Source organism: Drosophila montana, unplaced genomic scaffold (genome assembly GCF_035044405.1).
Source record: "Drosophila montana isolate Dmon_TW-CO22-7 unplaced genomic scaffold, ASM3504440v1 contig_1264_1, whole genome shotgun sequence".
Taxonomy (NCBI): domain Eukaryota; kingdom Metazoa; phylum Arthropoda; class Insecta; order Diptera; family Drosophilidae; genus Drosophila; species Drosophila montana.
The window spans coordinates 771,257-786,191 of record NW_026996243.1 but is presented as its reverse complement, the minus strand read 5'-3'; the positions used below and the strand labels follow the sequence as shown (position 1 = coordinate 786,191).

Below are 14,935 nucleotides of genomic sequence, written 5' to 3'. Positions count from 1 at the left end.
GTGGCTGACCTGGCAACCGCCGGAAGAGCTCCTCACAGCAGTGGCCGTATTTTAATACTCATGTGTGTGTGTGTGTGTGTGTGTGTGTGTGAGTGTGTGTGTGAGTGTGTGTGTGTGTGTGTTAGTGTGTGTGTGTGTGTGTGTGTGTGTCTGTGTGGTCGTACGGCGGCTGCTGAATTTGCAATTTTAAAACGAACCAGCTCACAATGCAAACCAGCAGCGAAAGCAAGAACAACTTGTGAATAGAGCACAAAAAAGTTCGTTAAAGTTTTATATGGCTAAGTGCCAAAGGCTTCTACCTGTCGTTAGCTATTGCAACTGTTATTGTTGTTTTTATACCCTGAACCCATGAGGGTGGACAAAAAGGGTATACAACTTTATGTATGTGAGGAAGGAAGCATTTTCAAACAAAACTATTTTTTTCTAAAACTCTTCTCTCTATTTCATTTAAAAAAAAAAATTTTAAAACAGTCTTTAAATATTTTAAACTAGATACACCAAAGTGTATATATGGCTTCTCGTAAATTATCAACAAATTAACAATATATCGCCTTTTGCTACGTCATTGGTATATTCACACATTTGGCTGACATATTATAATTCAAGAATTCCATTGGCGTGAGACAAATGGAAGAAGACACACAGCCGAATCGTAAGGTTGTGAAAGGCAGCTTGAAGCTAGATTACAAAATATCCTATAGTCAGTCATTCCCGACTATAAAAAGCTTACTTATTTCTATAGCTGTTCTTATTACTGCAACTGTGCGGAAAGCACTTTGAAGCAAGCATTTCTAGATTTTGGTTTGGTACATTTATCGGGCTTACAAGCATTTTCAATGAAACCTTATAGCAAATAAGAAGACATAACTAAAAGGACCCTGTGAGCTAAAAGTCAATACGAAACGTTGACTTTCTGAAGTTTATTTAAAAACTGAAACCTGCTTTGCGATTAAGGGGTTTATTCTCTTTTTGTTACAAATATCCAAAAAAAAAACTAGGAAAATAACCATCCATGATTAAATAAACTAGCATTATTCTTTAAACGTAAAGCCGCAGCCCAAAAATATAATAATTTACCACAACAAGCACACATATTCGGCCCGTTATTGTTTACTAAGAATATATATTATTGTTTACTTAGAATATGAATATATATATATATGTATCATGTTCCTTTCCTCCCTTCAAGAAGAAACTTCTTAACTATTTGAAGCTAAGACCAATTCAGAGTTCAGCGCTCGTGTTTGCTTAGCAAGTTATCAGCCCTTCCAAAATTATGCTCTATCAACAAAAAGAATACACAGATAAGTTCTATTAAATGATTTATTTTCGTGCTAATGACCTAATTGCACTTTGCGTTTGAAATGTTTGCCATATGATAGATATTTAAAAAAAAAATAGCTGTAAATGTGGTAGATGAATTTATACGAATTAGATCTAAGGAAAAGTAAAATCTCTTGCCGTTAATTGACTGCCATAGCGACGATATCTGTCGGATCTTACGCATCACGCAGAGGGCACTTGCATTGGCATTAAATAAAAGATGGTGCACAAATTACTAAAATATTTCTTATTATGCGGGTATTGTGTAGGTAGAAGCAGCATGGGGGATAGTGATCAAACCATAAATGCGCGGCTTGTCGGCTGAGAAATGAAATAAATAACCTCTTTTACGAAAGTGGCATACACAAAGCCAATTTGAAGGCTTTTTGCATGGCTGAAATTTGATTAAGTGAGTGGCAAGCGGCACGCTGGCAGACTTGGCAAATGTGGCCATCAATTTAAATCAGTTGCTTAAATACAATAAATAAGGGTCGAATGCACATTCTGAGCAGGCTCTCTCATATTAGGGTTATATTAGCCAGGCATTTTTAACAATTCACCGTAATGGCTGGCATTCATTTTGGCCAAGGTGCATGCTAACTGAATATCTGCTCCTGCTGCTACTTTTGCTGCTCCTGCTGCTGTCTTTTCTGCTGTTACTGCTGCTGCTGTTGCTGGTTTGCGTCATTTAATCAGGCAAAGTGATTTTGTTCACACACACACACACACCAAAACTTATCATGTTACTCTTGTATGTCGGTGCGGATATGTGTGTGCCACGTAGCAGACAGGAAACAGGCACAGTACCAGCTGATGTCGAGCCCGCTTAACCTTACGCAACGACCCAGCTGTAAATTTACGGCCATCATGCAAAGTTCCTGCCATCTCCGGCCCAAGCCGTGAGCGTGTCTCCGTCGCAGCCATCTTTTGCCCAGGAGGCAGTCCAAAATTTATTACCATTTTCCAGTTGTAATGTTTCAATATCTCGGTTTGTATATGTATGTAAGCGTAAACATGCGCTGTTTGTATATCTGTGTGCCTTGCGTGCCCATTAGCGCCATTTTAGAAACGATTCAACTAGATATATAAATACTATTAGGTGCTCCATAGGCTGCTCGTTTATTGAGGCTCAATAGTTACGTGACGTCTGCGGCATTTGGCATACATTTGTCGGGCTCAAGCCGGAGACAGAGTGAATAAATATGACCCGCTAACCTTTAACGCCCGCATTTTGACCAAATGGCACCCTATAATCAACTAACAACGACTACGGCTTTGACTAATTGTAATTCGAAGCTCTGACCCCTTGGCATCCAACTAATTGGCGCGTGCAGAGTCTCTAATGACGTGCTTCAAGCTCTTGCTGCACAAGCAGCTGCCTCAGCAGCCGAAGGGGCTCTCCAGCAGCACACGAGTCTTACATTTGGCAAATTTTAATTTTCAAGCGAAGCAACTGAACAGCAGTTCCATTAGGTTAACCCACATGCACCACACTTAACCATTGTATAAACAGCTCAGCTGCACACTTTGCTGCCGAGTCAAGATTCTAAATCGATGTGCATTTATGCTAAGTCGAGTGTACTCGTACTTAAGTTGAAATTTTCTTGAGCGTCATTACCATAAATTTTAAAACTCTGCATTCGACGTGTATTATATAACGAGCAGAGAACTACATAGTACGTATATAATGTTTATCTTGCAAACTAAAATCAATATATTTATCAAAAAGCACACAGATACTGCGTGAGATTAACATAATCATTTTGCAATTATGTTAAATATGAGCTAAGAGCCAGTGCAGTTTTTCCTTTACAGCGGTACTGCAAATATTAATTTGACTGGTTAATAAAAAATACGTCGAATGTCTGTATTGGAAATTATTTGTAAAATAATTATTAAATGGAAATTAAATACATGTTTTTTTATGAAAGTTTGTTTGTAAGTTAATATGGTCATTTAATTACATACAAATTTAATTTCATTTTAAACAGGATTAAGGCACAAGTTCAGAGTACTGACCTAGGAAATACTCCGTAATTGATCTTGGGGTAGAGACAAAATACACAAGTTTCATCTTTTAATTTCATAAGCAATGTAAAGAGCAATTGTTATTGCATAAGTAAGTGATTGGGTTAAATATATATCTTTATAATTACTAGTAATTTTTTTTTTAAAGCGTAATGCCTTATACCCAATAATAGCACAAGTGATATACAAGATAGGAAAGCAATAAGACGCTTATATTCATATTGTTGTCCACAAGTTGCAGGTGAAGCGAAACTAATTTATATCTACCCCAATATAAAATGCCTGCATATATATAGACATGCATTCGCAGACATAGAGTAGCATACATCTCAATATATAAAACTGTAGATTGATTCACTGATCGACTGACTGACTGGTAGTCAATGCTCAGCCCAAACCGTAAGAGCTAAGAAACTGATGAAGCTGCACCCTAAGGCAGAGAGCTTTTGGGAAATCCCACTTGCAAGTATCTCTTACTCACCTATTTCCTGCCCCTGGACAATGTAAATTATTTGTACTTGCTCAAGAAATATTTAAGAGACATAGATATTTGAGAATAACTTTGAAGTCCATCGAATAAGGCATCAAAATTTGGAATTAACATTTTAGTCACGTGGTGTGAGGTTTGAAGCCGAAAAATAAACATTCGTTAATGCAAACTTTGACCCTAATTTTTCATTTAAGAATGGTTGGATATTGCGAAAAGTGGGAAACCAGTATGAATGAATTTTCACGTTGAACGATTTTTCTATACTTGCGATTGGCCGATTTTGGCGATATTTTAAATGCCCGTCATAGCGTACACTTCCATCACATAATGGTTTGGGCTGTGCGTTATCACCAATCGACAGGACAAAAATTATATATTTAGAAATACTAACACACAAACATTTTTGTTTTTTCTTACTTTGTACATTTGAACAGCTTTATTAATTCTTTTTCCACCTATTATTTGGGTAGACGGTTAGCAAAATATGCGAAAAAAAAAGTAAAATTCAACATACAATAATAAATTCAATTTTATCATTTTGGTTTTCCATAGAAAACATATTCTCAAAGCCAAATGTAATGAGTTCGTCAATCGCAAACCCACATTGGTTTTAATGAAAAACGCGGAAAAAAAACGGAAAAAAATCTTCAAAAAAAACCTGGCGAGTTATTTTTTTAAAATGTATATAATTAAAACAAGTAAGAGGTTCTAGTGGGGAGCTAGAAATGCAGATCGCACTACGCGCTCGTTTGCTTAAATTAAACAAAAAAAAAAGTTCCCTTGGCAAGGTTCGAACTCGCAACTGACCGCATTACTTGCTGCCGACTCTATTCAACAGCCACAACAGCGAAAAAAAAAATTAGAGTCCTCGATAGGGTTCGAACTCGCAACAGACCGCACTACTTACCGCCGCCTCTATACAACAGCCTCACCAATAATTGAGTTTTAATGAGAAACAAAACGAATTAAAATACCAGCACAGAAAACAATACAATCGCAATTGAAATGCTGTTGATAGAATTCAAAGAAGACGCGCGTGTATGTGTTACATGTATACGTAAATTCTTGGAATTTGCGCTTGTTGCCGCTGATACGAGAAAAGTCAAAACACGTTTTTTTTAATTTATTAACAATCTTATTACTTTTTTTCTCCTATTTATGGTGTTTTCTTAAATAATATAGCATATTAAGATTATTTTTAATTTTACTTAAGAACACTTTTTTCCTACTTAGATGTAGGCTCTAATAGCGTCACTGACAAAATTAGCTGTGAAAAGGGGCACATCTGGTCAAACTTGCAAATAAAACACCTCCATCGGTCGGTGATGCTATTAGAAATTTGTGTTCTCTAACTAGGCTTTTAGCATTTATTTTTCATAACTGTATATATAATGTATTGAATAATTAGGAAGACACTCGTTTTGTCGACCATTAATAAATAAATAATAATAATAATAATCATTTATGTGTTTCTTAACCGATCTTGATGAAATTTTCTACAGTACATCTAATTGTGTTATAGAATATTTGGGTATTCTCAAAAAGTCAATTGCATTTAATTGTGGCTTTTATTGGTAGGCAGTATGAATTGGTGTTTTTACTTGATTTATAGGTATGAGGTAGTAGCGGGGAGGTGGTGATAGGTATAATATGAAAGATACTGATATATATATATACTATTCTAGAAGCTACATGATTGGTGATTCTAGCTTTTATTATATACCAAAATTGCTCAAAAAACAGAATTTCGATATCGATTTTTATCCATTCATGGAAACGGGGCAAGTTATCGAATATCGATCTGCGCGGGAACTAGGAGGACATATAGCTAAAATCTCAAGTTCTAGCTCTCATAGGGTCTGAGATCCTTGCGTTCATACATACGGACGGACGGACAGACGGACGCACAGACGGACGGACATGGCTAAATCGACTCGGCTATTGATGCTGATCAAGAATATATATACCTTATGGGGTCGGAGATGCTTCCTTCTGCCTGTTACAAAAATTTGCACAAATACATGATACCCCTTTTTACCCATTTTCAATGGGTTCAGGGCATACAAAATAACCAAACAACTAAGTGGTATACCCTGTAACCACTGAAATTGAGTTTAAATTAACAAGACAAAGATACTTAGTCTTAATCTTAATATTAATCTTAATAAAAAGAACCTACATAACGAATTGGAACTCACTTAAGGAAATGGGGGCAGATATGAAAGACAAATAAGTCTCTCATTTTGCGAGAATGTATATTTTAAAGCTTTTGTAGTTTCCGTGGTCATACAGACGGACAAAGGGGCAGACAAAGGAGCAGATGGACAAGGCTAGATAGTCTTTATGTTACATATTAAATATTCAATAATATTTATCTTTCCATGTAGAGTAGTGCTACGTAATAAATTAATTCAAATTGTATACACATATGTACATGCAAGGTATATTCTATATATTCAATATTGTATATTTAATATTATATATCTGTCCAAGTAAAAATTTCTACAAAGTTAGCTTTGCTTCATAATAAATGAAATCGAACGGTTAAGCTCTTTATACATACGTAACGTTGCTAAGTAGTTGCCAATTAGCACTGTTGAATGTTAAAGCAGATTATGATAATGAGAATCACAGTTGACAGCTTTGTATTTATAAAGTGTGCGCATACATATGAAATTTGCAATAGCAGTTCAATATTAATTATGCTTGATCAGGCTGAATAACGCCACCAGCTTTTGGTTAACCAAATTGCAGAAATTGGGGAAAGGTCATATGCCTCAGCTGCCACACCGAACACATGCCGACTATCCCGTGCCCAATGCCTGATGTCGGGAATGCAAATGTCACCGCAGCAGCTGTTGCCGCACATTTCATATTATACGGAATATTGTCGTTTGATATCGATTAATGAAATTTTGATTAATTTAACTTTTGCCCGGCCAAAAATAAAACACAGATACGGAAAACCTGCGACTTCCTCAGTTGGTTGTTCATTAGTGGCATCTGAATGTGTATTTGCCTTTTTCCATTTATTCAAATAGTTGCAATATTCGATATTATTGCACAAGCGCCCACAACATGAGCAAGAATTAAAGTTTTTAAAGGGTCTGCAATTTATTAAAACATATAGTTTGTCGCATATAAGAATTCTTCTCAAAACTTGGGCCTAGCTATACAAATATAATGTTATAGGATAAGTAGATTATTTGTTTTCGTCGATTTTTGGGGCGTTATGTGAGTAGTTAAAGGGGAGCTGGCAAAGCGCCAATGGTTGGCCTCAACCTTGCTCAAGGTTTCGTCCTTGCCGTTCGTCCTAGTCGCGTTGATGATACTGTAACTGCTACTGCCATGGCTTAATCCCCGCCGCCGCACACTTGAGCACGTTTGCCCAGGCGTGGCTTGAATGGCACCGATTTCTTCATCATGCGCGACACAAACTGCCCGCCAGTTGCCTCCTCGCTGCCCGCCCGGCTCTCCAATAGTTGCTGAAAGTCAATGCTGCGTCCAAGCCGTGGCGTCCGCACGCGATACGTTGGTTCGCTACTGCTTTGCACTGCAGGAGCAAAAACCAAGAAGATGAAGAATACAAATTACATAAAAATGGTACACATTCTCTTACTAAATCAACTATAACAACAATTAGTTCAGTTCTAATAACACTTCTTAAAATTAACGAGAAAATAGGGCTATCTTCGGCACGCCGAAGATTTAATACCCTTGCAGACCTAACATTTTCATAATGCTCACAGTGCCTTGCCCGTATCTAAGAAGCACAGGAAAAGTAGTTAATGCTGAGTTGGTTAAGTTATCTTGAAAAACAAAAGAGTTTTCCATACAACAACTTAATGTTGTATGGCAGATATATTCCTATGGCAGATATATGTTATAGTAGTCCGATGTAAATAAGATTTTGCAAAATGGGTGGAGCATAGTAAAACTAATAAATGCCGAGTTTGCTCAAGATATCTTGAAAAACAGAAAAATTTTCCATAGAACTTAATTTTTGACCGATCGTTCCTATGGCAGCTGTTAATAAGATTTTGCATATATATGGGGAGCATAGTAAAACTAATAAATGCCGAGTTTGGTCAAGATATCTTGATAAACAACAATTTTGTTCATACAAGAACCTACTTTTCGACCGGTCGTTCCAATGGCAGCTATATGATATAGTGGTCCGATCCAGCTGGCTCCGACATATGTTCTGCGTGCAACATAAAGAGGCACTTCTGCAAAGTTTCATAAAGATAGCTTTAAAACTGAGGGACTAGTTCGAATAGAAACAGACAGACGGACAGCCGGACAGACGGACATGACTATATCCACTCGGCTGTTGATTATGATCATGAATATATATTATAGTATAGTATATAGAAATATACTTATATACTTTATGGGGTCGGAGATGTCTCCTTCTATGCGTTACACATTTCACGACCAAATTATAATACCCTCTGCAAGGGTATAAAAATATTTATAAAGAAAACTTTTTGATAAATGTGAAAATAAAAATCGATATAAAAAATTACAAAATATTTCGAGAGTTCCAAGTAAGAATGCCTGGGGATTCGAAGAAAAGTCGAATGTTGCACATGCAATTAATAAACTTTAAAACCAAAGAAAAGTTCTCAGGAAAGAATCAATTTTCGAGTAATCTCTAGCAGAGCATATTAAAAATGCTTTCATAGGTGGTTGTCATAAGGACACATTACTCATACGCAGGATGCGCTCAATACTCACGCTGGCGAAGCTTTTGCAGCAGCAGGTAGTAGGCCAACGGCGGCATGTTATCCAGGTCGAATTCCTGCGTCTGGGCTGGCGCCGCTGCCCCGCTCGCCTTTTGCCCCAAACTGTTTTCCTCCAGCTCGTCAATGATGTCGTTTAGCTCTTTGTATTCACCCATTGCGCGCTTGTGGCGAGCTTCCGCCGCAGATGCCGCACTGGCAGAGCCGACGCTGATTCCGCTGATGCGATTTGGTAAATCCAGTTTGTTTGTGCCCTGCGCAAATGAAGTGCCACAAAGCGGCATGAGAAACACAACACCAAAGAAAACAACAAAAATATTTGAAATATTTGATTCGAGGCCTTTTCGCCTGCGGCAGCAAGGCTTTCGATATCGTTCCTGGCGCCTTTCAAACTGTCGACACGTGTTAAGTTATTTTTATGCTGCCTATTTATGCGCATACGTGAGCTGCACACACACAACGTACTCATTCCGAGCTCTCAGTGGGTGTGCGTGTATGCTTATGAGTGGGTGTTATGTGTGAGTCAAGCACTTTATTGTTTCAATTTACAGCATGACAGGCAGCGTGTGCCGCTTGATTAGACAACTCAATGTGAATTGAAATGCCAACACCTTAAATCGGCTTATAAATTGTATCTTGGCTACAAACTCAAACGCAATAATACAGCTGTATACGCATGCTGAGGGACAAGTAAAATAAACTAAAGTAAAATTAAATTAAGTCAACAACTTAATATTTTAGCAAGCATGAAACGGCAAAGTCAAATAAAACAATATACACGCATGAGCTACTGGAAGGATTTTATTTAAGCTTAACAGAATCTCATAAAGAAAGTTTCTAATACACGTAAAATACCCTCACCGTCGGATTATTCGTTTTATACACCGTTGTATATATTATACAAAAACGGGACATTCCCAATTTGGCACATCTATATTTCGCGATATCCTTATTTCTATTTGATGCGGGTATGCACAGGTCTCAATTTTCGTGCTTACATAGAGAAAAATAAAAGTTGTTACGTAGTGCTTCGGATAATCAAATAACTGACTAGCACATACATATGTATGTATTTGTAGAAGAAAAGTGATGCATTTTTCCAAAAACATAAATTTCTTCAATACATGAATACACAATCACACAATACTCGCACACCTTCTCCTTCCCACATTATGTGAAATGTGTTCTTTAATAGCTTCGATGTGTACAGTCCGACCCTTAAGCAATTTTCAGGGCTTTGATATCGCACAGTGTGTGTAATGAACCCGCGAGGCTCTGAATTTTTCAATTATTGGGGAATCTTCTAGAGTTATGTTAAATAATATTATTTATGGAAGGGTGAGGACATAAAAATATTAAATTCGTCCTGCGTATAATATACGAGAGTAGTTCCCGAGATTGACGGACTCATGCAAACGGACAGACGGGCATGTCAAGATCATCTTATGGGCTCGGATATATTTTTACTAGTTAAAATAATTTTTAAAGGAAATTAAAAGATAGGCGTACTGTCAGTTAATGGAAATAACTTATATAAACCGAATTGAGATTGCATTGGCGAACAATTAGCGACCCGAAAAGTGGCAATGACAGGTCGGAAATTGCTTCGAGATGCAGCCGCCAATATCCAAAAACTAAAAGCAGCCGCAAACGAAAACGACCGCTGCAAAAGTTTTTGCGCACAGTTTGCCTTGTTATGGCAATTGCATGACTTATAGTTTGGCAGCTTTGTTAGGGTGCTTTGGATCCTTACAGTAGCAAATAAAACTAATTAAGTGGTACTTGGAAAGCTCCGTTGTCTAACCTTTTCACAACTTGGCTGCTTACTCACCTGCAAAGCTTTGGCTTGGCTGGAATAGACCAGGTAACAGGATGCTGCTATTAGCAGCAATGTGCAATTACTTAGTCTATACATAACTGGCAGGCTACTGGCTGCTGACAACGCGAGCTCGGCCAACTCAGGCGTAAAGCGTTTCGTTTTTTAGGGGCGCCGCAAAGGACACACGACACGGCACTGGACACTATTTCCTTGAGTTGAGCTTGGGTCTGATACGCAACGCGTTACGGCCGCAGGAGAACTAATGCTACCACCATGAAGCGCAGCAATTTTTATAGCCAATCGCCTCAAGCCTTTTGTAAGAATAATAATGCCATTGAATGACAGCCACTAAATGATTTGTTATGTACCCCTAATGCCGGCTCAAAGGCGATAGCTACTGCCCGCTGGTTGGCCGTAAACAAGCGGAATCCCAAAGCCAAAACGGAAGTGCTAACAATTTGTCCCGCAATTGCACAGCAGCAGCCACACAGTGCCCGAAACCTAAATAATTTAGCAGACAAAAGCCGACTCTCTTACACGTATAGGATGCGGCAAATAGTTGAATGGGATAACATCAGTGTATGTCAGGCTAGAATGCTGCCAGCTATTATACAGACTCAGGCCCGGTATCAGCTTATTATGATATAAAAGGTAAAATTGTTTCCCTAAATCCAACACCGGTCATTTTAGCTGAAAGGCGTTTCTCTGAATGCTTTAACGAAATTAAAATACAGTCCACAATATAGACCCGATCAGGTGGCTGTAGGTATGAATATATGCTAGATATATGCTAGACAAAGACTCAAGAGTTGCAATAATTTTGTAGTTGTAGCTTCATCAAATTTCAATTTAATTTAAATGCCAAATATACCAGAGCCTTAAAGTTAGAGCTGCAAAATATACAACCTATTTTCAGCCTATAATTAATTATAATTTTTGAAATTTGAAAAATAAAAAAAGTTCAGGAATAAAAATTGGAATAAAATAAATCTAACTGGTATATTTATACCTCATTAAACTTGTTTACACTTTTCGTAACACTGTGCACTGCCCAGCAGGTGGCCAAATCGACGGTATCCTTATTTGCTGTTCTATGCAAATGAAAGTGCGTAAAAAACAAACAGCCCCCAACAAGAAGCACAACAACAAATACATCGGCAACAGCAATGACAATGCCAATGCCAATCGATCAATCCTATTTAAATGGTGACAGTTGTCGTCACAACGTGTCTAAGCGGGGGATTGGCGCTTGTTTGCCGTTGCCATTTGGCTGGAAAGGATTGGAGTGCTCGATGTCAGGGGGCTTATTTCTGAGCCGCATTAACTTTAATTTGTTGGGTAAACAGCTGCGCACCTGGCCGACTGGCAGTTTAAGTCCCGGCCAGAACAAACGTTCTTGTTGATCTGAGTGTCAGCTGTCAACTGCCCGTCTCAATGGGATACAAATTTTTTATTTCAACTGGCAAATCAATCACTGAACACAGAAATCTTAACACGTAGACACAACAGCATTCAGGGGCTGAAATCTGGCTTCTTGTGGACCATAGCAGTTAGCAACATACACGATGAGAATCCTCTCAATTAAACATTGTCAATCCATCAGTAAACACTGGGCGTAGTTCGGCCTTGCTCGGTTTATATATGTACGTCGAACCCATTGAAATGGGCAAAATGGGCAACTGTATGTAACAGGATGAAAAGGCATCTCTGAACCATTAAGTGTATATATTCTTAATCGGGATGGCGAACGGAGTCGATCTAGTCATGTACGGTCTATTGGTCTGCCTTGTTACTGAACGTTATCAGTCAAAATAAATAAATGTTGCTATTATACTTATTTGGTAATGTTATAATCCTTTATCACATCAACCCTGCAACAGAACATAAGATTGAAGAATCGAGTTTGAGCCTGAGAGTCAATGTAAAATGTGTGTATTCACTGTTGTTTTTTTGAAATATTGCAAAATAATTTTAGGCTTATGGTCATTCACTTTAAATAAAATATGCAGAATTAAAAGAACTCAAGTGCTTATTAAAACCATCCCATATATATTCTCCTTTACTATACGCAAAATAAGTTGATGATTTCGATATTACTGCCTATTTTCATAATGTCGATAATAATCGAGGTTTATTAAGCATAACTCGAAATTGATAAGAGCAAAATATGGTATGATATTTACAGATTAAAAATATTTCACTTTTTAGATACCTCTTCTCCATCCCACCCGCTCTAAAATTATAAAAAACTTATTGTTAATGGTAAAGCCTTGTGATTTTTTCAGCCTTGTGATCTCCTGGCGCGGGGAGTTAGATATCTCATGGTTGAAATACTCCTTGTTTTTATTTTACTACGTTTTCAACTATATCGCGCACATGCCAAATTTCAGCAATGGTGTCTCATCTGTTTCACTTCGACAAGTAAAATGTTTTATTTTTTTTTTCTCTGAATTTAGACAAACATGACCCAGCCCAGTTCACCCTCCATTGCGACCTATATTTATTTAGCAAATCAATAAAAAAGGTCTTCTGTGGAATACAATGGACACTTTTATTTATTGATGCAACGTTGTAAATTTAATAACAATTTAATGAGACATCTAAGATGCTGTATGAAGGCTGGTAAATTACTGGCAGTAAATAATTAACTTGAGCTGATGTTCTGTTCACAAAGTTTGACCCTATTTTCCTATCCTTGATGCATTTCAAACATCACCGTTCGGTGAACGCTGACTGCAATAACAATTGAAAATCTCTCTTGCAGGGGCATTTGAAATTAATGTCGCTCTCTTTTCCCTTCACTAAATAGACAATGTTTACAATTAGTATGTGTACGATGAGTTGCTCTCGAGGACTTTATCAATTGTGCGTTGCTTACCAGCAGCCGTTAAGCCTCTTACATGCGGTGATCGGGGGCGGGCTGGTTGCCCTTCATGCTTACATAAAATGCACGCTTCCTTTGTGAGTCGGTTGGCTCATTGGCTGCCGGGTACGGATTTAATTGAATATGTAGTGTCCTGTGCGCGCCACTTTGAAGTTTGCACTTTGCATCCGGCTACGGCTCGGCGCCTGGACCGGGGGCCCCGCTCCGGCCCTAGCTGACCCATACGCACTCTTGGTTGACCCACTCGACCTAAAGTACCCAATAAGCTAGAGCCTGTTGGTTTTTGCGTTTAAGCGTAACTTTGCAGCCGGAAGGGAAGCGGCATTATACAATTTCCGGCAGCACAACGCACTGACAACACGAGGCACTTGAAGGCATTAATTATACCACAATGGCCAGAAAGATTAGGCAAAATGGCAACTTATCCAGGATATTAAAAGAAGCTGTATGTCAAACGGCCACTAAGCAATAGTGCATAAAATTTATAAGTTGCAGCCGCACTTAGACTGCTTTAAAACCGCTTTATAAATGGCTTGTCCTTTAGCTGGTGTGCGAGTGGCCCTTCGTTGAATGATGTGCTGTGTTATCCTCGCGAAATCCGAACATTAAAATATTTAGTTGCCAATCCTGACAGTGCATGGCTGAGAGTCTGAGTCGGAGGCTAAGTTAAGCAAACAAGTCAACGTCAACTGGCAGACGAAGGACGACGCAGCTAACAAGGATAATAGCACTGTGAGCAAGCAAGGACTCAATTTTTATCGGTTTCCACATTTGCGGTGTGTGTGTGTACCACCACTCTAATAAATCCTTAAAAAATATTGAAATCAAAATACTGAAGGGCAGCAAAAACTTATTTTCCTTTTAACAAACTGACACAAACTTATAGCTAACAATTTATGTGGCTGCCAAGGGCATTTGAACTTTAATATTTCAATAAACCGACTATAGAAACTAAAAAGAGAAAGCGCAAAATAAAGTTGCCAATGGCACTTTCTTAAAAGCCACATTAATATATAGATGTCCTTTCCGGTAGATAAGTTATTCAACTAAGCGAGTTTTTAAAACAACTATACAGCGGAAAATGAAGTTTAGCAAGGAATGCTTCTGGCTAATATAATATCTAATTTTCTTAGACAGTTAGCTTGCATCCATAATCAAACATTTTAAGGGCTTACAAATAATAAAGAACACTTTTTGCCAACCGATTGTTGTTACAGACAGACTAATTCAATATTAAGAAATGCACATATTCACAAATGAACACATTAAATATATACACGGATATATAAGTACAAGCATTTAAAAACATGTAATTTGAATGAAAATGAATGGAATGGAAAATTTGAAATCCATCGATATTATGGAACTCACAGCAAGTTCAAAACTTGCCCTCTTTGTTACCACCAAGAGGCAACTCATCAAAAAATATTGAAGCATGCATTAACATGCATTAAACAGAAGTGCATCCTTTAAAAGATAGGATTTAGCAAAGCTGCACACGTAAATATATGTATTTCCCATGGGAGTTCGTCGTAGAAAATTTAAGTTAGAAGGCAGTCCCTTAGCGTAGCATCTCAGCAGCACTGATGACTGTCGTCAAGGATATGCAGATGTGTTCCTCTGTTTTTAAATAAAATGCATGCCAA

General features: G+C 37.9%; 2 protein-coding genes across 3 annotated transcripts in view; one reads left to right on the top strand and one right to left on the bottom strand.

Annotated features, from left to right (window-relative positions):
• Window positions 1–14,935, top strand: part of Octbeta3R (Octopamine beta3 receptor) — a 48,158-nt gene that overhangs the window by 16,166 nt on the left and 17,057 nt on the right. The window lies entirely within an intron of this gene.
• On the bottom strand, window positions 6,931–10,664 carry Hug (Hugin). The gene is made up of 3 exons (XM_064679750.1): window positions 10,418–10,664; window positions 8,582–8,840; window positions 6,931–7,394 (listed from the first exon to the last, which is right to left on the bottom strand). Exons 1-3 carry the CDS (start codon window positions 10,499–10,501, stop codon window positions 7,195–7,197), a joined length of 543 nt encoding a protein of 180 aa, XP_064535820.1. The 5' UTR covers window positions 10,502–10,664; the 3' UTR covers window positions 6,931–7,194.

Excerpts from the sequence above, each read along its gene's own strand:
- Hug (XM_064679750.1), bottom strand. The coding sequence starts at position 10,501 with ATGTATAGACTAAGTAATTGCACATTGCTGCTAATAGCAGCATCCTGT. Across the intron at positions 8,841-10,417 it reads GCCAAGCCAAAGCTTTGCAG|GGCACAAACAAACTGGATTT; the intron begins GTGAGTAAGCAG and ends TCATTTGCGCAG. Across the intron at positions 7,395-8,581 it reads GCTGCAAAAGCTTCGCCAGC|TGCAAAGCAGTAGCGAACCA; the intron begins GTGAGTATTGAG and ends TTGCTCCTGCAG.